The 25,218-nt window shown below is 45.4% G+C and overlaps 1 protein-coding gene across 1 annotated transcript in view; it reads right to left on the bottom strand.

Annotated features, from left to right (window-relative positions):
• Nucleotides 1-287: 287 nt before the first annotated feature.
• The window catches only part of LOC138853118 (F-box/LRR-repeat protein 16-like), a 25,579-nt gene continuing 648 nt past the window's right edge, over nt 288-25,218 (bottom strand). The window contains exons 2-3 of the mRNA XM_070087805.1: nt 17,952-18,100; nt 288-557 (exon numbers count right to left, since the gene is read on the bottom strand). Coding sequence (XP_069943906.1) covers nt 409-557; nt 17,952-18,100 — 298 coding nt within the window. The 3' untranslated portion in view covers nt 288-408. The remainder of the gene's footprint in view (nt 558-17,951; nt 18,101-25,218) is intronic.

Raw genomic sequence — 25,218 nt, 5'->3', positions numbered from 1 at the left:
TACTTTAGAAGTAATGCACATGTTTGGCTGCTAATTTAAGATAACTTCGTCTATATTTACACCCTCTTTTCTTTGTAATGGGTCGTGACTGTCCAGTATTTCTGTTTTTTACTTTAAAACCCGTTTTTTTTTTAAGTGTGAGAACTTTAAGACCCGTTTTCTGTGGTGACGAGTGTGTGTGTGTGTGTGTGTGTGTGTGTGTGTGTGTGTGTGTGTGTGTGTGTGTGAGTGTGTGTGTGTGTGTGTGTGTGTGTGTGTGTGAGTGTGTGTGTGTGTGTGTGTGTGTGTGTGTGTGTGTGTGTGTGTGTGTGTGTGTGAGTGTGTGTGTGTGTGTGTGTGTGTGTGTGTGTGTGTGTGTGTGTGTGTGTGTGTGTGTGTGTGTGTGTGTGTGTGTGTGTGTGTGTGTAACTACTCAATTATGAGGCACTTGGGGAGGTGCAGGTGGAGGTGGTGATGCAGTTCAGGTGTAGCTCCAGGACAGTTGGTCAGTTCTAACTCCTGCAGGTGGCGCAGCTGCACCAGTGACGAGAGTCCTGCTGACGTGACCAGCGAACATCCTGAAAGCAACGCCAAATTAGCATTTTTTTATTTCTCCCTTGGGAGGCAGTTGTTTTGATATATAAAGGTCAAATAAATTATTGCCTGTAGTGCCTGACTAAAATGCAGACATTTTAAATCAAGTTCAACTGGAACGTTGAAGTTCTAACATAAGAAAGTATAATAACTGAACTTTGATGTGTTTACATAAGACAACATATTAAGTGAACATCATTAATGATAAACTTGTTATAACCATTTTTGTGCAATGTTTTCCTGGTGTACAAAAAAATTATGAAGCGTAACAGAGTACAACAGTAACTCGGTGTGAAGGAGGACAAACATATCCTTATGACTGTCTGTGACCTCATGTTAATGGCGGTGATGTGCAGCATCCTGGACCCCGGCTGTGCTCACACCACTGACAGACACAACACACCTGCAACAGCCACTGGACACTCTGGAGCCACTAGACACCCTGGAGCCACTGGACACCCTGGAGCCACTAGACACCCTGGAGCCACTGGACACCCTGGAACTACCGGAGACCCCTAATTAAGTAATGAATTTGTATGTTTAATGGAGTGACGAGGCCTGAGTCCTGCTGACTCACAGCACTAGCTCTGGTCCCCTGCATCACCACACAGGGTATCAGGTTCGCTGAACTCCGAATACTGGTCAGGGTGGTGAGGGCCACTGACTGGGACCTGATCCCAAAATTTTATGGATAAACCCTGACTATATCAGCAGCCAGTGACAAATTTCAGCTCTTGTCCTCTCTGAGTCACTTGTCAATCTGGTGATAATTCTTAACGAATAATGCAACAGTTCACCGGAAGAGTAGAGATGAAACACTTAATAAATCAGACGCATGCGAAACACTTGGCTATCTTTATTATGGATACGTTTCGCCAGTCTGAGGTAGTCAGTCCCTCAGCCTAGAGTGATGTAATCAGTTCATCAGTCTTGATGGAGATCTGCTTCAGGCGGAGGTGAGACGTAACGTGAATTCAGCAGTGTCCTTTGGACGAAGATGAGCCGCCGAACACAGATCAGATTACAAAATCGGAGCACTGTTGGTGAGACGAACCTTGAGTGACAAGAGAAGACTGATTGCAGCAGTAGCGGCGCACCTGAACACTTGTTGCCAGTGGACGTCCCAGCGTGCATAATGATGTCCCACTGAGGAGAAGAGCGAATGTGCACTATCATCCTTTGACATCTTTTCAAGCGCTGTGCACAATTACGTCAGGATCAGGACATCGTCCTGTGTGTCTGACAGTCCTGGCTACATCATTCTCTGTGTCTGACAGTCCTGGCTACATCATTCTCTGTGTCTGACAGTCCTGGCTACATCATTCTCTGTGTCTGACAGTCCTGGCTGCATCATTCTCTGTGCCTGACAGTCCTGGCTACATCATTCTCTGTGCCTGACAGTCCTGGCTGCATCATTCTCTGTGTCTGACAGTCCTGGCTGCATCATTCTCTGTGCCTGACAGTCCTGGCTACATCATTCTCTTTGCCTGACAGTCCTGGCTGCATCATTCTCTGTGCCTGACAGTCCTGGCTACATCATTCTCTGTGTCTGACAGTCCTGGCTACATCATTCTCTGTGTCTGACAGTCCTGGCTACATCATTCTCTGTGTCTGACAGTCCTGGCTGCATCATTCTCTGTGTCTGACAGTCCTGGCTACATCATTCTCTTTGCCTGACAGTCCTGGCTCCATCATTCTCTGTGCCTGACAGTCCTGGCTCCATCATTCTCTGTGTCTGACAGTCCTGGCTACATCATTCTCTGTGTCTGACAGTCCTGGCTGCATCATTCTCTGTGTCTGACAGTCCTGGCTGCATCATTCTCTTTGCCTGACAGTCCTGGCTCCATCATTCTCTGTGCCTGACAGTCCTGGCTCCATCATTCTCTGTGTCTGACAGTCCTGGCTACATCATTTTCTGTGTCTGACAGTCCTGGCTACATCATTCTCTGTGTCTGACAGTCCTGGCTACATCATTCTCTGTGTCTGACAGTACTGGCTACATCATTCTCTGTGTCTGACAGTCCTGGCTACATCATTCTCTGTGCCTGACAGTCCTGGCTCCATCATTCTCTGTGTCTGACAGTCCTGGCTACATCATTCTCTGTGTCTGACAGTCCTGGCTACATCATTCTCTGTGTCTGACAGTCCTGGCTACATCATTCTCTGTGCCTGACAGTCCTGGCTACATCATTCTCTGTGTCTGACAGTCCTGGCTACATCATTCTCTGTGTCTGACAGTCCTGGCTACATCATTCTCTGTGCCTGACAGTCCTGGCTACATCATTCTCTGTGCCTGACAGTCCTGGCTACATCATTCTCTGTGTCTGACAGTCCTGGCTACATCATTCTCTGTGCCTGACAGTCCTGGCTACATCATTCTCTGTATCTGACAGTCCTGGCTACATCATTCTCTGTGCCTGACAGTCCTGGCTCCATCATTCTCTGTGCCTGACAGTCCTGGCTACATCATTCTCTGTGTCTGACAGTCCTGGCTCCATCATTCTCTGTGTCTGACAGTCCTGGCTCCATCATTCTCTGTGCCTGACAGTCCTGGCTACATCATTTTCTGTGTCTGACAGTCCTGGCTACATCATTCTCTTTGCCTGACAGACCTGGCTACATCATTCTCTGTGTCTGACAGTCCTGGCTGCATCATTCTCTGTGTCTGACAGTCCTGGCTACATCATTCTCTGTGCCTGACAGTCCTGGCTACATCATTCTCTGTGTCTGACAGTCCTGGCTACATCATTCTCTGTGTCTGACAGTCCTGGCTACATCATTCTCTGTGCCTGACAGTCCTGGCTGCATCATTCTCTGTGTCTGACAGTCCTGGCTACATCATTCTCTGTGTCTGACAGTCCTGGCTGCATCATTCTCTGTGTCTGACAGTCCTGGCTACATCATTCTCTGTATCTGACAGTCCTGGCTACATCATTCTCTGTGCCTGACAGTCCTGGCTACATCATTCTCTGTGCCTGACAGTCCTGGCTACATCATTCTCTGTGCCTGACAGTCCTGGCTACATCATTCTCTGTGCCTGACAGTCCTGGCTACATCATTCTCTGTGCCTGACAGTCCTGGCTGCATCATTCTCTGTGCCTGACAGTCCTGGCTACATCATTCTCTGTGTCTGACAGTCCTGGCTCCATCATTCTCTGTGCCTGACAGTCCTGGCTACATCATTCTCTGTGTCTGACAGTCCTGGCTACATCATTCTCTTTGCCTGACAGTCCTGGCTACATCATTCTCTGTGTCTGACAGTCCTGGCTACATCATTCTCCGTGTCTGACAGTCCTGGCTCCATCATTCTCTGTGCCTGACAGTCCTGGCTGCATCATTCTCCGTGTCTGACAGTCCTGGCTCCATCATTCTCTGTGCCTGACAGTCCTGGCTACATCATTCTCCGTGTCTGACAGTCCTGGCTACATCATTCTCCGTGTCTGACAGTCCTGGCTACATCATTCTCCGTGTCTGACAGTCCTGGCTGCATCATTCTCCGTGTCTGACAGTCCTGGCTCCATCATTCTCTGTGCCTGACAGTCCTGGCTACATCATTCTCCGTGTCTGACAGTCCTGGCTACATCATTCTCCGTGTCTGACAGTCCTGGCTGCATCATTCTCCGTGTCTGACAGTCCTGGCTCCATCATTCTCTGTGCCTGACAGTCCTGGCTGCATTATTCTCCGTGTCTGACAGTCCTGGCTCCATCATTCTCTGTGCCTGACAGTTCTGGCTACATCATTCTCCGTGTCTGACAGTCCTGGCTACATCATTCTCCGTGTCTGACAGTCCTGGCTCCATCATTCTCTGTGCCTGACAGTCCTGGCTACATCATTCTCTGTGTCTGACAGTCCTGGCTACATCATTCTCCGTGTCTGACAGTCCTGGCTGCATCATTCTCCGTGTCTGACAGTCCTGGCTCCATCATTCTCTGTGTCTGACAGTCCTGGCTACATCATTCTCCGTGTCTGACAGTCCTGGCTCCATCATTCTCTGTGCCTGACAGTCCTGGCTACATCAGTGAGTCACCCAGAAACACTCCAGTCTTGATGCCTTAATTACTGGGTTTCAACTCGAGAGACTACACGAAGCTCTGTATTCGTACATGTATATATCCTGAGATATATACACCTCTTGGTGTATATACACTGAGAGATACACACTTCTCCATGTATATATACTGAAATATACACACACCTAGGTAAAACTTGCGATTTTGGCTTAAATAGCAACACTCTTCTTGCCGAATAAGCCAAACAAAAATTTGTATATGCAATAATTTCGCTGATGTTATGAATTTCGCTGATGTTATGAATGAAAAGAAGTTGGATGTCCTGGCCCTAAGCGAAACAAAGCTGAAGGGGCTACCTGGAGGTTACCTGGAGGTTATTCCGGGGATCAACGCCCCCGCGGCCCGGTCCATGACCAGGCCTCCCGATGGATCAGGGCCTGATCAACTAGGCTGTTACTGCTGGCCGCACGCAGTCCAACGTACGAGCCACAGCCCGGCTGATCCGGCACTGACTTTAGGCATCTGTCCAGCTATCTCTTGAAGGCAGCCAGGGGTTTATTGGCAATTCCCCTAATGCTTGAGGGGAGGCTGTTGAACAGTTTTGGGCCCCGGACACTTATGGTGTTTTCCCTTAGTGTACCAATGGCGCCCCTACTTTTTATTGGGGGCATTTTGCATCGCCTGCCCAGTCTTTTACTTTCGTAGGGAGTGATTTCTGTGTGCAGATTTGGGACCATTCCTTCCAAGATTTTCCAAGTGTAGATTATGATATATCTCTCCCTCCTGCATTCCAACGAGTACAAGTCAAGTGCTTCCAAGCGTTCCCAGTAGTTAAGGTGCTTGACAGAACTTATACGTGCAGTAAAGGATCTCTGTACACTCTCTAGATCTGCGATTTCACCTGCTTTGAATGGAGATGTTAATGTACAGCAGTATTCCAGCCTAAAGAGAGCTAGGGGAGTTTCGGTGGGGGGAAATAAATGGGATTAAATCTGGAGTATCTGAGAGAGTTAGAGCAAAGGAAGGGGTAGCAGTAATGTTGAAGGATCAGTTATGGAAGGAGAAAAGAGAATATGAATGTGTAAATTCAAGAATTATGTGGATTAAAGTAAAGGTTGGATGCGAAAAGTGGGTCATAATAAGCGTGTATGCACCTGGAGAAGAGAGGAATGTAGAGGAGAGAGAGAGATTTTGGGAGATGTTAAGTGAATGTATAGGAGCCTTTGAACCAAGTGAGAGAGTAATTGTGGTAGGGGACCTGAATGCTAAAGTAGGAGAAACTTTTAGAGAGGGTGTGGTAGGTAAGTTTGGGGTGCCAGGTGTAAATGATAATGGGAGCCCTTTGATTGAACTTTGTATAGAAAGGGGTTTAGTTATAGGTAATACATATTTTAAGAAAAAGAGGACAAATAAGTATACAAGATATGATGTAGGGCGAAATGACAGTAGTTTGTTGGATTATGTATTGGTAGATAAAAGACTGTTGAGTAGACTTCAGGATGTACATGTTTATAGAGGGGCCACAGATATATCAGATCACTTTCTAGTTGTAGCTACACTGAGAGTAAAAGGTAGATGGGATACAAGGAGAATAGAAGCATCAGGGAAGAGAGAGGTGAAGGTTTATAAACTAAAAGAGGAGGCAGTTAGGGTAAGATATAAACAGCTATTGGAGGATAGATGGGCTAATGAGAGCATAGGCAATGGGGTCGAAGAAGTATGGGGTAGGTTTAAAAATGTAGTGTTAGAGTGTTCAGCAGAAGTTTGTGGTTACAGGAAAGTGGGTGCGGGAGGGAAGAGGAGCGATTGATGGAATGATGATGTAAAGAGAGTAGTAAGGGAGAAAAAGTTAGCATATGAGAAGTTTTTACAAAGTAGAAGTGATGCAAGGAGGGAAGAGTATATGGAGAAAAAGAGAGAGGTTAAGAGAGTGGCGAAGCAATGTAAAAAGAGAGCAAATGAGAGAGTGGGTGAGATGTTATCAACAAATTTTGTTGAAAATAAGAAAAAGTTTTGGAGTGAGATTAACAAGTTAAGGAAGCCTAGAAAACAAATGGATTTGACAGTTAAAACTAGGAGAGGAGAGTTATTAGATAGAGAGTTAAAAATATGGGGAAGATAGAGGGAATATTTTGAGGAATTGTTAAATGTTGATGAAGATAGGAAAGCTGTGATTTCGTGCAATGGGCAGGGAGGTATAACATCTTGTAGGCGTGAGGAAGAGCCAGTTGTGAGTGTGGGGGAAGTTCGTGAGGCAGTAGATAAAATGAAAGGGGGTAAGGCAGCCGGGATTGATGGGATAAAGATAGAAATGTTAAAAGCAGGTGGGGATATAGTTTTGGAGTGGTTGGTGCAATTATTTAATAAATGTATGGAAGAGGGTAAGGTACCTAGGGATTGGCAGAGAGCATGCATAGTTCCTTTGTATAAAGGCAAAGAGGACAAAAGCGAGTGCAAAAATTATAGGGGGATAAGTCTGTTGAGTATACCTGGTAAAGTGTATGGTGGAGTTGTTATTGAAAGAATTAAGAGTAAGACGGAAAATAGGATAGCAGATGAACAAGGAGGCTTTAGGAAAGGTAGGGGGTGTGTGGACCAGGTGTTTACAGTGAAACATATAAGTGAACAGTATTTAGATAAGGCTAAAGAGGTCTTTGTGGCATTTATGGATTTGAAAAAGACGTATGACAGGGTGGATAGGGGGGCAATGTGGCAGATGTTGCAGGTGTATGGTGTAGGAGGTAGGTTACTGAAAGCAGTGAAGAGTTTTTACGAGGATAGTGAGGCTCAAGTTAGAGTATGTAGGAAAGAGGGAAATTATTTCCCAGTAAAAGTAGGCCTTAGACAAGGATGTGTGATGTCACCGTGGTTGTTTAATATATTTATAGATGGGGTTGTAAGAGAAGTAAATGCGAGGGTCTTGGCAAGAGGCGTGGAGTTAAAAGATAAAGAATCACACATAAAGTGGGAGTTGTCACAGTTGCTCTTTGCTGATGACACTGTGCTCTTGGGAGATTCTGAAGAGAAGTTGCAGAGGTTGGTGGATGAATTTTGTAGGGTATGCAAAAGAAGAAAATTAAAAGTGAATACAGGAAAGAGTAAGGTTATGAGGATAACAAAAAGATTAAGTGATGAAAGATTGGATATCAGATTGGAGGGAGAGAGTATGGAGGAGGTGAATGTATTCAGATATTTGGGAGTGGGCGTGTCAGCGGATGGGCCTATGAAAGATGAGGTGAATCATAGAATTGATGAGGGGAAAAGGGTGAGCGGTGCACTTAGGAGTCTGTGGAGACAAAGAACTTTGTCCTTGGAGGCTAAGAGGGGAATGTATGAGAGTATAGTTTTACCAACGCTCTTATATGGGTGTGAAGCATGGGTGATGAATGTTGCAGTGAGGAGAAGGCTGGAGGCAGTGGAGATGTCATGTCTGAGGGCAATGTGTGGTGTGAATGTAATGCAGAGAATTCGTAGTTTGGAAATTAGGAGGAGGTGTGGGATTACCAAAACTGTTGTCCAGAGGGCTGAGGAAGGGTTGTTGAGGTGGTTCGGACATGTAGAGAGAATGGAGCGAAACAGAGTGACTTCAAGAGTGTATCAGTCTGTAGTGGAAGGAAGGCAGGGTAGGGGTCGGCCTAGGAAAGGTTGGAGGGAGGGGGTAAAGGAGGTTTTGTGTGCGAGGGGCTTGGACTTCCAGCAGGCATACGTGAGCGTGTTTGGTAGGAGTGAATGGAGACAAATGGTTTTTAATACTTGACGTGCTGTTGGAGTGTGAGCAAAGTAACATTTATGAAGGGGTTCAGGGAAACCGGCAGGCCGGACTTGAGTCCTGGAGATGGGAAGTACACGTGCCTGCACTCTGAAGGAGGGGTGTTAATGTTGCAGTTTAAAAACTGTAGTGTAAAGCACCCTTCTGGCAAGACAGTGATGGAGTGAATGATGGTGAAAGTTTTTCTTTTTCGGGCCACCCTGCCTTGGTGGGAATCGGCCAGTGTGATAATAAAAAAAATAAAAATAATTTCGCAAAAATCTTTCTGAGCCTAACGAAAAAATATATTTATTTGTGATTGTTTATTATTAAATAATTGTAAATTTATCTAAAATATATTAAGTGGGATTAGGTTAAATTAAATTGCACTTGTTTTTTAAGGTTGTTTTGCAACAAAATTATTAATTTTTACATTACCATAAATGAAAAAATATATCTTTAAAGGTATAAAATCAAATTTTAGAAAGGACTTAATTTTAAATGAGCTCTTGCTAACTGACCAGTTTTACCTATTCGGCACGATATATATGTATATATATATATATATATATATATATATATATATATATATATATATATATATATATATATATATATAATATCTGGCACCTCTGCCAGAGAGAGGCTGTGGGCATCCTGCTCTGTGATTTTGGTACAATATCGTCTAATCAAGAACACCTACCAGGATTATCATCAACAGGCTGGTGTGTGAATATCTGTAGCTCGTGTTGCAAAGGGCCAGAAGACTCTGCATTTCGTCTCTTCCTTCAGGATCATTCTATCATGCAGGAGGAGCCACATGTCTATGGTGCATCCAACAAAATAAGCAGACTCTTGGATGTCACTACCGCCCGGCTCCGGCTGGGTTACAAGTATCTTTGGCAGGTTAAATCACCACCACCAGATGTAGACCAAACGAAATGTAAACTTTGCCAGATGGATTATTGTCACACCCTGCGTCATTATGTACTGGAGTGCGATAAAATTAATGAATTTAGAAACAACTCACTCAGAAGTGTTCAAGAAATGGCTAAGTATTTTATCCACAGTGGTATATTACAGACCATTCTGGAGAAATACCCTGACTTTGCTAGCTGTAAATAAAGCATTACCACATGTGTGCATGTGTGTGTGTGTGTGTGTGTGTGTGTGTGTGTGTGTGTGTGTGTGTGTGTGTGTGTGAGTATGAGTGTGTGTGTGTATGAGTGTGAGTGTGTGTATGAGTGTGTGTGAGTATGAGTGTGTGTGCGTGTGTGTATGAGTTTGTGTGTGTGTGTGTGTGTGTGTGTTTATGTGTGTGTGTGTATGAATTTGTATGTGTGTGTGTGTGTGTGTGTGTGTGTGTGTGAGAGAGAGAGAGACTCAGCAATCAACATTTGCACCAATAACTCACTACAGTTGTGACCGGGTGTGGAAGTGTGAATTGCTCATTACTCTAAAATTTGTTCATGATTGCAGCCATGTATAAACGTAAGTAACCATTCTTACAGTATTCATTACCTTTGTAACTTGTGAGTTCATTACCTTTGTAACTTGTGAGTTCATTACCTTGTACCTAGTTCAGCCATCAAAACTTTGGAGCCCGGTCCCTGGACCCATTGTGTACCTCTGTAATCTGTAAATACCTTTGTAACTTGTAATGATTGTGACTAGACCTACCTGGAGTTCATTACCTTTGTAAATTGTGAGTTCATTACCTTTGTAAATTGTGAGTTCATTGCCTCTGTGGCTTGCTCAGCTATCAAAACTTTGAGGCCCAGTCCCTGGACCCATTATGTACCTCTGTAATCTTTTGACTACCGCCCACAGGATGGGTATGGGGTGCATAATAAACATATTAAACTAAAACTAACTTCAGGATCAAGAAAAGTGTTGTGTATGTGAATTCAGTGAGGGAATATAACGGTCAATTATGGGTAGGAGAGGCCGGTAAGGGGAGGCCTCATGGAGGAGGAGGAGGCGGAGGTTGAGGGGTAAAACTGTGTTTCCCCCCTTCCCCCTTCCCCAAACAGGCGCACATACACCGTGCTCGTGTTACAACAATGGAGTGTTTGTTCACCGTGTGTATAGTGTATATAGTGTATAGTGCATAGTATGTGCATGATTTGCGCATAGCATGTGTAGTGTATAGCGGTGTGTCGTTTATAGTGGGGGCTGTGCACAGAGCATAGTGGTGTATAGTAACCTGACAGAGCATTGTGGTGTATAGTGGCTTGTCCTGGGAGGGAGTGCCCTACTCCCCCTCATCACACATCTTCCACTCCTCCCTTCCCTCCACAGCCCACCACAAGGACGGGAGACCCCTTTCCTCCCCCCACCACAACCATGAACCACATGCGGTATGTGCCATGCTCCATTTTTCCTTCAGCCTGGGCTTACCACACAGTTTGAGGTATGGCAGATGATGCAGCCAGCCAGCCACAAAGCCAGGGAAACAGTGCACCCAACAATGAAAGAAGAGGCACATGTCAGGTGTGTGGAGAGTTTCGAGCACGCAACAGGGATGGCCTCATTCGTGCACACAATGGGTGTGCAGAGAGCAGCCCACAGCCTCCACAGGCAGGTAACAGTTCCAATGGCACCCTCCTCACTTGCCATAACCTTCTGTTGGTATTCAAATCCACTGCTAGCAGTACCCTATCCCACATCCCTAAAGCGGCTCGCCCATATGCAGCCGGGAAATTCACAGGCCTTCTTAAGCAGGTGAATGGAGGTTCCACCAACTTTGAAGCTCAAGGCACCATCCAAGCATGGTGCAATCTACTCCTGTTCAGCAATGTCTGACTTGCAGTTCCTGAAAGACGAGGCAAACTGCTAACCACGTCATTTATCAAGGCAGTGCACAACTACCCAAGAACGGATAATTGTGTCCCTCTGCCCCATCATAGACAGAGGTAGACCCAAGAAAAGTCCCACTGAAAACGAGAAAATTTGCACACAGATTAGCAAAAAAAATCGAAGAAGGTAAAACAGTGGTAACAACCTGGTTGATCAGGCTCTGATCCACCATGAGGCCTGTTTACAGACCGGGCTGCGGGGTCGTTGATCCCCGGAACTCTCTCCAGGTAAACTCCAGGTAAACTCCAGGCAATCAGAATGATTACAAGTGACAACACTGTAGCCCCCAAAGATGAGACCACGGCCCAAGCACTAAAGAGACAAGTATCCAAACAGGGACACCATAGCCATCAACAACAACCCTGAGGAAGACCTCATCACTGAACAATTAATTTTGCCAGAATCTGAAGTCTATAAGACGATTGTGTCATTCCCAGCAGGATCTGCAGGAGGTTACACTGGAATTCAACCTCAGCACCTCAAAGAGATGGTAAATCCAGTAGTTGGTGCATCTGCATCAATTCTTCTCACAGAGTTAACAACTTTCGTCAAAAACTGCCTGGCTGGGCGAATCCCAAAAGAAATTAAACCTTTCTTTTTTGGAGTCTCACTATGTGCTTTGAAGAAGAAGGATGGGGGAATCAGACCCATTGCAGTTGGAAACACTCTTCGCCATCTCGTTGCCAAAGCAGCAGTAAGAAACATTCGCCTAGAAGCTGCCAGTTTACTCCAGCCACACCAACTGGGTTTTGGGGTCTCTCAAGGTAGTGAAGCTGCAGCTCATGTGGCAAGGGTCTACATTAAGGACCTACCAGAAGACAAGGCTGTAGTAAAACTTGATTTTAGAAATGCCTTTAATATGGTGAAGAGAGATGCTGTCTTGCCAGCCATTTGGGATCAGTTCCCCAGTCTTTCTCCCTTCATTTCAGCCAGCTACAGCAAACCCTCAATTCTTTTGTTTGGAGAACATGAAATTCTCTCATCAAAGGGTGTTCAGCAGGGTGACCCACTCGCTCCATTTCTCTTCTGCTTGGCTGTAAGAGAACAAACTTCCAGCCTATGCAGCGAGCTCAACATCTGGTACCTGGATGATGGCACTCTGGCAGGTATTGAAGAGTCCCTGGTAGGGGACCTACAACTGGTGAAAACACAGGAAGAAGACTTGGGACTCATCATCAATCCCTCCAAGTGTGAAATCATCACAGCGAACCAGGAAACAATCAATGCTGTGCGAAGAATCCTCCCGGAAGTCTCTTCTACCATTCTGTCAAACAGTACCCTCTTTGGAGCACCGCTGGGTCACCAGGCCATCGACACTGTCCTCAAGGACAAATTGAATGACCTGATGAGAATGGAGGAGAGAATAAGCGATCTTGATGCCCATGATGCTCTGTATTTCCTCATAAGGTGTCTTACTATGCCAAGACTCACTTACTTCCTGAGGTGTGCACCCTCTTTCGACAATCCAACACTCGACGAATATGACGCACACCTGAGATCAACCTATAAGAAGGCACTGAACCTGCCACTAGAGGATCAGCAATGGGATCAGGTAACCCTCCCAGTGCGACTGGGAGGTATAGTGGTGCACAAAGCAACGCATGTTGCTTTACCTGCTTTTCTGTCTTCATGTTTGGTTTCCAGTGCATTAGTCAAGAAGATTGTTCCCGAACACTTGAGAGACGTGGTAGGAGCTCAAGACCCCAGGTTTACTGAAGCAGCAATTCAGTGGGACATCCTTACAGACCCCTCCAGTAGACCAGCTCCTCTCAAAGAGCACAAACAGTCCCACTGGGACAAACCGATCATGGAAAAAATTGCCAACACAATGCTCTCCAACGCTTCAGGAAAGGACAAAGCTTGTCTCCTGGCAGTGAAGGCACCACACTCAGGAGATTTCCTGTTAGCTGTTCCCAATTCCTTCCTGGGCACCTGTCTCGACCCACAGGGTATTCAGATTGGTGTTGCTCTTCACCTAGCTGCTCCCATCCTCACTGAACATCGGTGTATTTGCGGTAGGGCGACAGCTGATCAATTCGGACTTCATGGTCTCATGTGTCACACAGCAGAAGGGAAGTATGCCAGACATGAGGAGGTCAATGACATCATAAAGAGAAGCCTCGCCACAGCCTGTTGCCCAGCTCAACGGGAATGCCAAGTGCAGAGGTCTGATGGAAGTCAAAAGTGTCCTGATGGAGCCACTATGCTACCCTGGAAGGATGGAAAGCAGATTGCCTGGGACTACACCTGTGCTGCCACATTGGCAGACACCTACTTGCCATACTCCATAGTGGATGGGGGTGGAGCTGCCAGCCACAGAGAGACCCAGAAGATCTACAAATATGAACACCTTCTCCCTTGCTATAACTTCATCCCAATAGGGTCAGAGACCGTTGGAGCATGGGGCAAGTGTGCTCTAAAGTTCCTCAAAGAGCTGGGTGAAAAGCTCATCATAGAAACCAAGGACCACAGGGCGACCAGCTTCCTCTTTCAGAGACTCAGTGTTGCAATCCAGAGAGGAAATGCCTGCAGCATTCTGGTCACGTGGCCCATGCGTGAGAGTGAGAGAGAGAGAGAGATAATGGAACAGGAAATGCTATAATATTCAACCAGAAAGGTTGAATATTATAGCATTACTAATATTATAATAGTAGCCTAAATGAACATAAGGTGGCAATTGTCAAAAATTTGGTCAGACACAACATAATTATATTGCCAGTGATACAGAAGTCACTGGCAATTAAATATAGAATAGCCATACACGAGAAAACGGGTTCATTTAAAGGGACAAGAAAAATTTGACCATTTAAAGTGGGATGTCTATAAATTATACAAAGGGCTCATTAAAATACTCATTTAAAGGGGAAGGCATCTGTAATTACAAGGAAGACGGCCACAGTTATTCATCCCACATAATTCTGAGGCAAACTCTGGTTCAACCTTCAGAAAAAGCAGGAAAAATAGGCCCTAATTCCTCGGTGAGGCACTACTTTTAAGACAGTCTAATGCCTCAACTAAAAACACATCTAATTTGAGCAACCCATCACTGATATTGTATGATGAATGCTTATCATGCATAATAATTGCCAATTCTATAATCCTTTCAAGCCAGGAAGAACAAGGGAAAATGATTCTTGCTTCCTGCCAGTTTGTTGAGTTGTTACAAGCTCTAATGTGGTTGAAAACTGCGTTCAATCCCTGTGCTATATGTATGAAATAACGACATTGTGATATCCTTACTTTTAGAGGTTTTCCAGTCTGTCCCAAATAGGAGAGACTGCAACCATTGCAACTGATTCTGTAGACACCACCAGCATGCTGCTGGGGTGAATTCTTTATCAGAATGCTTCTAACAGTCCGTGAATTTTTAAAAACTACTTGTATATTAAATCTTTTAAGGGCATTCGGCAGAACAGATAAATTCTCACTGTATGGAAGGACTGGCACATTCTTGGTCTGAGGTGTTATCCTAGGCTCTGTATTATAATAAGTTTTCGAGTCTCCTTCGGCCAGAGATCAGTGTTTGTGTATATTTCGGCTGCTCTTGCGAATTCCTTGCATATGTATGTATATATATGTATATATATATATATATATATATATATATATATATATATATATATATATATATATATATATATATATATATATATATATATATATATATATATATATACATATATATATACTTGAGAGGGCATCCACGTGCGAGTTTTTCCAAATACAAGCAGTCGATCTGTCAATTTTTTGTTTCCATATGTGAGCAAAATTTTCATAAAGGAGCAGACGTCCAGGCAGGTTCCTTGACGCTGGTGAGGGGATCTTGCTCTTTATCTAGGGAACTGTATCTCATTTGTTTGTTGGACTATCTTATTGAAACTTGGGCAATGTATGACGGAAAGATGCTTCTTAACATACACCAAAAATAAAAGAAATCTAAGCATACATAATGGAGTTCACTTCTCAGCAATTAGTCATCCCTTAGCGGTATTTTGGTATGGTTTTTATGGTTGTATTCTCGTTTTTTTTCTCATTTGATAGAATGAAATATATATATGATTTTCATAGCTTTCACGATGAAAAGTACCTTGAAATTGAGCTCAACACAGGAGAAATGTTCGATTTTTTTGGCTATGTTCAAGAGTAAACAAATGACGTCACTGTCCATTCCAATATACAGTCGTGAATGGGTTGACATTATTTATACAATTATTGCAATAAGGCATAATAATATAATACAATAAGAATAATAATATAATACAATAAAAATAATAATAAAATACAATAAGAATAATAATATAATATATATAATAACACATACATATATAATAATAATGAACTACATAATAATAATTATAATAATAGACGGCTTCAAAAGGCCGTCACTAGATGGCAGTGTTTACCACAACAGAGGGAGTGGTTGTGACCGCCTCCACTTGTTACATACTGCCATATTTTATTCATTCTAGAGTATATAGAATGCATTGTTCTGTCTCTGGAGGCGGCACAAGGTTCGTAGGGTCGAGTCCTGGCCTGCCACAGTATGGTAAATGATTTAAAATCACTTGTTTCGTGATTTCATTGATGTATGTATATATATATATATATATATATATATATATATATATATATATATATATATATATATATATATATATATATATATATATATTTATTGTGCCGAATAGGTAAAATTGGTTAATTAGCAAAAACTCATTTAGAATTAAGTCCTTTCCAAAATTTTCTCTCTCGAAAGGCGTAGAATTAGGGAAGATATGATAGAATGTAAATTATGTGATCAGGCATATGGTCACTCTCTTGAACACTATGTGCTTAATTGTCCACTTATTGAGGAATACAGAGACAGACAGTATAATAACCTATGTGACATGTCAAGATATCTTATTAATGAAAATAAGATACCAGATATACTAAGCAAATTTCCTAAATTTGCTTGTAACAGATAAGTGAACTATAGATATGTAGATATAAATCCATATGTATTCCTGTTAACCCTTTGGGGCCTAGTTCCTAGGCCTTTTGTGTATCCATATGCTCTCGCGCTACCGTCCACAGGATGGATATGGGGTGCACAATAAACTAGCCACTTTGGTGGCAAAATCTAATCTAATCTATGATAGAGGTGTATAAATGGAAAACAGGAATAAATAAAGGGGATGTAAATAGCGTGCTGAAAATTTCCAGCCAGGACAGGTCTCGCAGCAATGGTTTCAAGTTGGAAAAATTTAGATTAAGGAAGGATATAGGAAAGCACTGGTTTGGTAATAGAGTTGTGGATGATTGGAACAAACTCCCGAGTACAGTTATTCAGGCTAAAACGTTGTGTAGTTTTAAAAATAGGTTAGATAAATACATGAGTGGGTGTGGTTGGGTGTGAGTTGGACCTGACTAGCTTGTGCTGCTGGGTCTGGTGCAGTGCTCCATCCTTGAGTGGAGGTGACCAGACTGGGTGGGTCATTGGGCTAATCCGAGGGGGGTCATTGGTCTAATCCGGGGGGGGGACGACATGGACCTGCTCCGCATGGGTCAGTAGGCCTGTTGCAGTATTCCTTCTTTCTTATGTTCTTATGCATTTCAAGATATTTTTTTCATTTATGTTAATGTAAAAATAAATAATTTTTCACCAAAAGAACCTTAGAAAACTTACCTAACCTTATTATAATAAGCGCAATTTAATTTAGCCTAATCCAGCTAAATATATTTTATATGTTTACAATAATTTAATAATAAACAAACACAATGATATATATTATTTTCGTCAGGTTCGGAATAATTTTTGCGAAATTAATGAATACACAAATTTTCACTTGCCTTATTCGGCAAGAAGAGCATTGAACCTCCTCCTCTTTTCTGCAGCAGTACAACTCCTGATGATGTTGATTTCAACACGAAACGTCTAGAGCTATCATTCAACTCCCCTTGTGGTTGTTTTGTATATATATGTATATATACTGAGATATACACATCTCTAGGTATCCTCAATTCCTTGGATGAAAAGCCCTTAAGTGGTATCATGGTATTTTAGGGGATCCTCTGAATCCTCAGGGCTCTTTGGGCTCCTCATGGTCTTTCTTCAGTTTTTTGCAGGCTCCTCGGGGTTACTTGGGCTCTTCAAGTCTCCTCAGGACCTTCAACCTTAGGGCTTCTTGGGGTCCTCAATCCTCCTTGGGATCTCATGGCTCATAAGAATTTTCAGAGACCTGTGTAAGTAAGGACTTACACAGGTGAGTACACGTCTAGTGTACTCACCAGCCATGGAGAGGACCTGTGTGAGAACTACCACGTCTCGTGTACTCACCAGCCAGGGAGAGAACCTGTGTGAGAACTACCACGTCTCATGTACTCACCAGCCAGGAAGAGGAACTGTGTGAGTACTACCACGTCTCGTGAACTCACCAGCCAGGGAGAGGAACTGTGTGAGTACTACCACGTCTTATGTACTCACCAGCCAGGAAGAGGAACTGTGTGAGCACTACCACGTCTCGTGTACTCACCAGCTAGGAAGAGGAACTGTGTGAGTACTACCACGTCTCGTGTACTCACCAGCCAGGAAGAGGAACTGTGTGAGTGCTACCACGTCTTGTGTACTCACCAGCCAGGAAGAGGAACTGTGTGAGTACTACCACGTCTCGTGTACTCACCAGCCAGGAAGAGGAACTGTGTGAGAACTACCACGTCTCGTGTACTCACCAGCCAGCGAGAGGAACTGTGTGAGTACTACCACGTCTCGTGTACTCACCAGCCAGGGAGAGGACCTGGATGTTCCTCATAGAGCAGAGGTGCTGCACTCCGAAGTCCCTGACCTGCGTGCACCAGCGCAGGAAGAGTGCAGACAGGGAGAGCATGGTTGAGATGTAACCCACTCCGATGTCTGTTATGTGTACACATCTGCCGGATACAACATGTTGTTATTCCTGTAAACCTTGCAAACATGCGCTAGTCTGTAGCAACAACATACTAGATCAACATTTCCCGCACTCAGTAACAGTCAGTCTGATAACCAGATTCCTAAACTACTGTAATAATGGTCTAAAAGTGACGTGTCTGAGTGCTCAAATTGGCAATCAGGTCACTGGCGATTAGTTTATAATTCAGATACGAAGTATATACACTTTCTATCTTCCTTTCACACTGTTGTCAGGACTTTATCAGGAGCTTTGCAATATGACAAGAATAATATGGACAGCTCAGAGGTAGCCTGGTTATGTGCAGCTTCGACTGTGACACATTCTGGAAAAGAAGGAAGAGGACAGAGACACCTGAGTGCCACACTGCCTCGTCCCTGGAATGTTGGAAGGAGGGAACAGAGGCACCTGAGTGCCACACTGACTCGTTCCTGAAAAGATGGAAGGAGGGAACAGAGACACCTGAGTGCCACACTGTCTCGTCCATGGAAAGATGGAAGGAGGGAACAGAGGCACCTGAGTGCCACACTGTCTCGTCATGGAAAGAAGGGAGGAAACAGAGGCACCTGAGTGCCACACTGTCTCGTCCCTGGAAAGAAGGGAGGGAACAGAGGCACCTGAGTGCCACACTGTCACGTCCATGGAAAGATGGAAGGAGTGAACAGAGGCACCTGAGTGCCACACTGTCTCGTTCCTGGAAAGATGGAAGGAGGGAACAGAGGCACCTGAGTGCCACACTGTCTAGTCCCTGGAAAGATGGAAGGAGGGAACAGAGGCACCTGAGTGCCACACTGTCTCGTCATGGAAAGAAGGGAGGGAACAGAGGCACCTGAGTGCCACACTGTCTCGTCATGTGGCACCTGAGTGCCACACTGTCTCGTCCCTGGAAAGAAGGGAGGGAACAGAGGCACCTGAGTGCCACACTGTCTCGTCATGGAAAGAAGGGAGGAAATAAAGGCACCTGAGTGCCACACTGTCTCGTCCCTGGAAAGAAGGGAGGGAACAGAGGCACCTGAGTGCCACACTGTCTCGTTCCTAGAAAGAAGGGAGGAAACAGAGGTACCTGAGTGCCACACTGTCTCGTTCCTAGAAAGAAGGGAGGAAACAGAGGCGCCTGAGTGCCACACTGTCTCGTTCCTAGAAAGAAGGGAGGAAACAGAGGTACCTGAGTGCCACACTGTCTCGTCCATGGAAAGATGGAAGGAGGGAACAGAGGCACCTGAGTGCCACACTGTCTCGTCCATGGAAAGATGGAAGGAGGGAACAGAGGCACCTGAGTGCCACACTGTCTCGTCCATGGAAAGATGGAAGGAGGGAACAGAGGCACCTGAGTGCCACACTGTCTCGTCCCTGGATAGAAGGGAGGAGGGAACAGAGGCACCTAGAAATGAAAGATGGAAGGAAACAGAGGTACCTGAGTGCCACACTGTCTCGTCCATGGAAAGATGGAAGGAGGGAACAGAGGCACCTGAGTGCCACACTGTCTCGTCCCTGGAAAGATGGAAGGAGGGAACAGAGGCACCTGAGTACCACACTGTCTCGTCCCTGGATAGAAGGGAGGGAACAGAGGCACCTGAGTGCCACACTGTCTCGTCCCAGGAAAGAAGGAAGGGAGGGAACAGAGGCACCTGAGTGCCACACTGTCTCGTTCCTGGAAAGATGGAAGGAGGGAACAGAGGCACCTGAGTGCCACACTGTCTCGTTCCTGGAAAGAAGGGAGGAAACAGAGGCACCTGAGTGCCACACTGTCTCGTCCATGGAAAGATGGAAGGAGAGAACAGAGGCACCTGAGTGCCACACCGTCTCGTCATGGAAAGAAGGGAGGAAACAGAGGCACCTGAGTGCCACATTGTCTCGTCCTTCGAAAGATGGAAGGAGGGAACAGAGGCACCTGAGTGCCACACTGTCCCGTCCCTGGAAATGTGGAAGGAAGTGGACAGAGGCACCTCAGTGCTACATTGTCTTGTCCCTGGAAAGAAGGGAGAGTGCAGAGGCATCTCAGTGCCGTACTCTCTCGTCCCTCGAAAGATGGAAGGGAGGGAACAAAGGCTTCTCAGTGCCACACTGCCTCGTCCCAGGAAAGAAGGAATGGAGGGAACAGAGGCATCTCAGTGCCACGCTGTCTCGTCCCAGGAAAGAAAGAAGGGAGGAAACAGAGGCATCTCAGTGCCACACTGTCTCGTCCCAGGAAAGAAGGAAGGGAGGGAACAGAGGCACCTGTGCCACACTGTCTCGTTCCTGGAAAGAAGGAATGGAGGGAACAGAGGCATCTCAGTGCCACGCTGTCTCGTCCCAGAAAAGAAGGAAGGGAGGGAACAGAGGCATCTCAGTGCCACACTGCCTCGTCCCAGGAAAGAAAGAAGGGAGGAAACAGAGGTATCTCAGTGCCACACTGTCTCGTCCCAGGAAAGAAGGAAGGGAGGGAACAGAGGCACCTGTGCCACACTGTCTCGTTCCTGGAAAGATGGAAGGAGGGAACAGAGACACCTGAGTGCCACACTCTCTCGTTCCTGGAAAGATGGAAGGAGGGAACAGAGGCACCTGAGTGCCACACTGTCTCGTCCTTCGAAAGATGGAGGGAGGGAACAGAGACATCTCAGTGCCACACTGTCTCGTCCCAGGAAAGAAAGAAGGGAGGAAACAGAGGCATCTCAGTGCCACACTGTCTCGTCCCAGGAAAGAAGGAAGGGAGGGAACAGAGGCATCTCAGTGCCACACTGCCTCGTCCCAGGAAAGAAAGAAGGGAGGAAACAGAGGCACCTGAGTGCCACACTGTCTCGTCTCACTCCAAGGACAGTTGTCAAGAAAAGTTTTTAAGAATAAATAGAAACTGCTGTTAACTCCACAAGTTGAGCTAAATTGGCCAACCGTCACTTGTAACAATAACACAAAGTACGTAACATAAAAACTAACATCTCCTGAATCTGGAACATTGCTCACAAGTCCAGAGATGTTTTCTAGAAAGACTGAATCTATACACGAGTTGCAACATTGCGTTAGAAATTTAGAGAGAACGTTTTAATATAAACATTAAAAAATATTACATTGTTGCCGGACCAACACAAATCAGTGTCATCATAAAGGAACCGGCTAGTGAAACATGCTAAGTTATGCGGAGGATATTAATAAAGTTAGAAGCTATTTTAACGTGAAAGTGACTATAAATGAAACGTAAGTCAGGACACACTTCCATCATACATAACACACATACACACACACACACACACACACACACACACACACACACACACACACACACACACACACACACACACACACACACACACACACACACACACAAGAAGGGCTCATGCGAGCAGGGCAAAGCTACTGATCATGGGTGACTTCAACCACAAGGAAATCGATTGGGAGAACTTGGAGCCACATGGGGGCCAAGAAACGTGGAGAGCTAAGATGATGGAGGTGGTACTGGAAAACTTCATGTACCAACATCCGTAAGGGACACTACCAGAGAGAGAGGAGAGGATGAACCAGCAAGACTGGACCTAGTATTCACCGTGAGTAGTGTAGATATTGAGGACATCACATATGAAAGACCCCTTGGGGCCAGCGATCATGTGGTTTTAAGATTTGATTACACAGTAGAGTTACAAGTGGATGGATGAACAGGAAGAGCAGGACGAATGAAGCCAAACTACAAGAAGGGGTACTATGCAGGAGTGGATAACTTCCTGAACGGGGTCGGGGTTCAGTCGGACAGAGAACTGGCAGGGAAGTCAGTAAACGAGATGATGGAGTATGTGACAACAATATGCAAGGAAGCTGAGGAGAGGTTTGTACCCAAGGGTAACAGAAATAATGAAAAATCCAGGATGAGCCCATGGTTCACCCATAGGTGCAGGGAAGCAAAAACCAAGTGTGCTATGGAATGGAAGAAATACTGAAGGCAAAGGACCCAGGAGAATAAGGAGAGCAGTCATAAAGCCAGAAATGATTATGCACAGGTAAGAAGGGAGGCCCAACGACAATATAAAAATGATACAGCAGCGAAAACCAAATCTGACCCAAAGCTGTTGTATGGCCACATCAGGAGGAAAACAACAGTGAAGGACCAGGTAATTAGGCTAAGGATAGAAGGAGCGGAGGTCACAAAAAACGACGGCGATGTGAGGAACTCAACATGAGATTCAAAGAAGTGTTCACAGAGGAGACAGAAGGACCTCCAGAAAGGCAGAGAGGTGGGGTACACCATCAAGTGTTGGACACAATGCATACAGCCGTGGAGGAAGTGAAGAGGCTGTTAAACGAACTAGATGCCTCAAAGGCGATAGGGCCGGACAACATCTCTTCATGGGTCCTGAGAGAGGGAGGAGAGGTGCTTTGTGTACCACTAACAACTATCTTTAACACATCTATCGAAACAGGACGACTACCGGAAGTATGGGAGACAGCAAATGTAGTCCCAATTTTTAAAAAAGGAATACATACATGAAGCATTAAACTACAGACTAGATTACCGGAAGAGTGATGGAACACCTAGAAAGGAATGAGCTTATCAATGACAACCAGCACGGTTTCAGGGACGGGAAATCCTGTGTCACAAATCTACTGGAGTTCTATGACAGGGTGATGGCAGTAAGACGATGTAGTGGAGGGAGGATCCATTCATAGCTTTAAGTAGAGGTATGCTAAAGCTCATGGAACAGGGAGAGTTACCTAGTAGTGACCAGTGAAGAGGCGGGCCAGGAGCGGTGAATCGACCCCTGCAACCACAACTAGATGAGTACAATTAGGTGAGTACACACACACACACACACACACACACACGTCAAGAAGTTAGAGAAAGTACAAAGGTTTGCAACAAGGCTAGTCCCAGAGCTCAAGGGAATGTCGTACGAGGAAAGGTTAAGGGAAATCGGACTGACGACACTGGAGGACAGAAGGTTCAGGGGAGACATGATAACGACATACAAGATACTGCGGGGAATAGACAAGGTGGACAGAGATAGAATGTTCCAGAGAGGGGACACAAGGACAAGGGGTCACAACTGGAAGCTGAAGACTCAGACGAGTCACAGGGACGTTAGGAAGTATTTCTTCAGTCATAGAGTTGTCAGGAAGTGGAATAGCCTAGCAAGTGAAGTAGTGGAGGCAGGAACCATACATAGTTTTAAGAAGAGGTATGATACAGCTCAGGAAGCAGAGAGGGGACCTAGTAGCGATCAGTGAAGAGGCGGGGCCAGGAGCTGAGTCTTGACCCCTGCAACCACAATTAGGTGAGTACAATTAGGTGAGTACACACACACACACACACACACACACACACACACACACACACACACATACACACACACACACACACACACAGACCAGTGTCACTGACATGTATAGTATGCAAAGTCATGGAGAAGTTTATCAGGAGAAGAGTGGTGGAACACCTAGAAAGGAATGATCTCATCAACAGCAGCCAACATGGTTTCAGGGATGGGAAATCCTGTGTCACAAACCTACTGGAGTTCTATGACATGGTGACAGCAGTAAGACAAGAGAGAGAGGGGTGGGTAGATTGCATTTTCTTGGACTGTAAGAAGGCGTTTGACACAGTTCCACACAAGGACCAAGCAGGGATAACAGGAGAGGCACTACAATGGATCAGGGAATACTTGTCAGGAAGACAGCAGCGAGTCATGGTACGTGGCGAGGTGTCAGAGTGGGCACCTGTGACCAGCGGGGTCCCATAGAGGTCTGTCCTAGGACCAGTGCTGTTTCTAGTATTTGTGAACGACATGACGAAAGGAATAGACTCCGAAGTGTCCCTGTTTGCAGATGACGTGAAGTTGATGAGAAAAATTCATTCGATCGAAGACCAGGCAGAACTACAAAGGGATCTGGACAGGCTGCAGATCTGGTCCAGCAATTGGCTCCTGGAGTTCAACCCCGCCAAGTGCAAAGTCTTGAAGATTGGGGAAGGGCAAAGAAGACCACAGACGGAATACAGTCTAGGGGGCCAGAGACTGCAAACCTCACTCAAGGAAAAAGATCTTGAGGTGAGTATAACACCAGGCACATCTCCTGAAGCGCACATCAACCAAATAACTGCTGCAGCATATGGGCGCCTAGCAAACCTCAGAACAGCATTCCGACATCTTAATAAGGAATCGTTCAGGACCTTGTACACCGTGTACGTTAGGCCCATATTGGAGTATGCGGCACCAGTTTGGAACCCACACCTAGCCAAGCACGTTGATAAATTAGACACATGTGCAACTCTTGGGTATCTTTATTGAGGAAACGTTTCGCCACACAGTGGCTTCATCAGTCCATACAAAGGAGAATCTTGAAGAACAGGAGGAGAATGAGGTAATCAGTCCCTCAACCTTGAGTCGATGTGGTCAGTCCATCAATCTTGAATAGAATAGCCAAGCACGTAAAGAAACTAGAGAAAGTGCAAAGGTTTGCAATAAGACAAGTCCCAGAGCTAAGAGGTATGTCCTACGAGGAGAGGTTAAGGGAAATCAACCTGACGACACTGGAGGACAGGAGAGATAGGGGGGACATGATAACGACATACAAAATACTGAGAGGAATTGACAAGGTGGACAAAGACAGGATGTTCCAGAGATGGGACACAGCAACAAGGGGACACAGTTGGAAGTTGAAGACACAGATGAATCACAGGGATGTTAGGAAGTACTTCTTCAGACACAGAGTAATCAGGAAATGGAATAGTTTGGGAAGCGATGTAGTGGAGGCAGGATCCATGTATAGCTTTAAGCAGAGGTATGATAAAGCTCATGGTTCAGGGAGAGTGACCTAGTAGCGACCAATGAAGAGGCGGGGCCAGGAGCTTGGACTCGACCCCTGCAACCTCAACTAGGTCAACTAGGTGAGTACACACACACGCACACACACACACACACACACGTACACAGGAAGTGGAATAGCCTAGCAAGTGAAGTAGTGGGGGCAGGAACCATGCATAGTTTTAAGAAGATGTATGACAAAGCTCAGGAAGCAGAGAGGGAGAGGACCTAGTAGCGATCAGTGAAGAGGCGGGGCCAGGAGCTGAGTCTCGACCCCTGCAACCACAATTAGGTGAGTACAATTAGGTGAGCACACACACACACACACACACACACA

This window comes from Cherax quadricarinatus, chromosome 2 (assembly GCF_038502225.1).
Source record: "Cherax quadricarinatus isolate ZL_2023a chromosome 2, ASM3850222v1, whole genome shotgun sequence".
Lineage (NCBI taxonomy): Eukaryota > Metazoa > Arthropoda > Malacostraca > Decapoda > Parastacidae > Cherax > Cherax quadricarinatus.
Note: the sequence above shows the minus strand (reverse complement) of the source record. Positions and strands in the feature narration are given on the sequence as shown.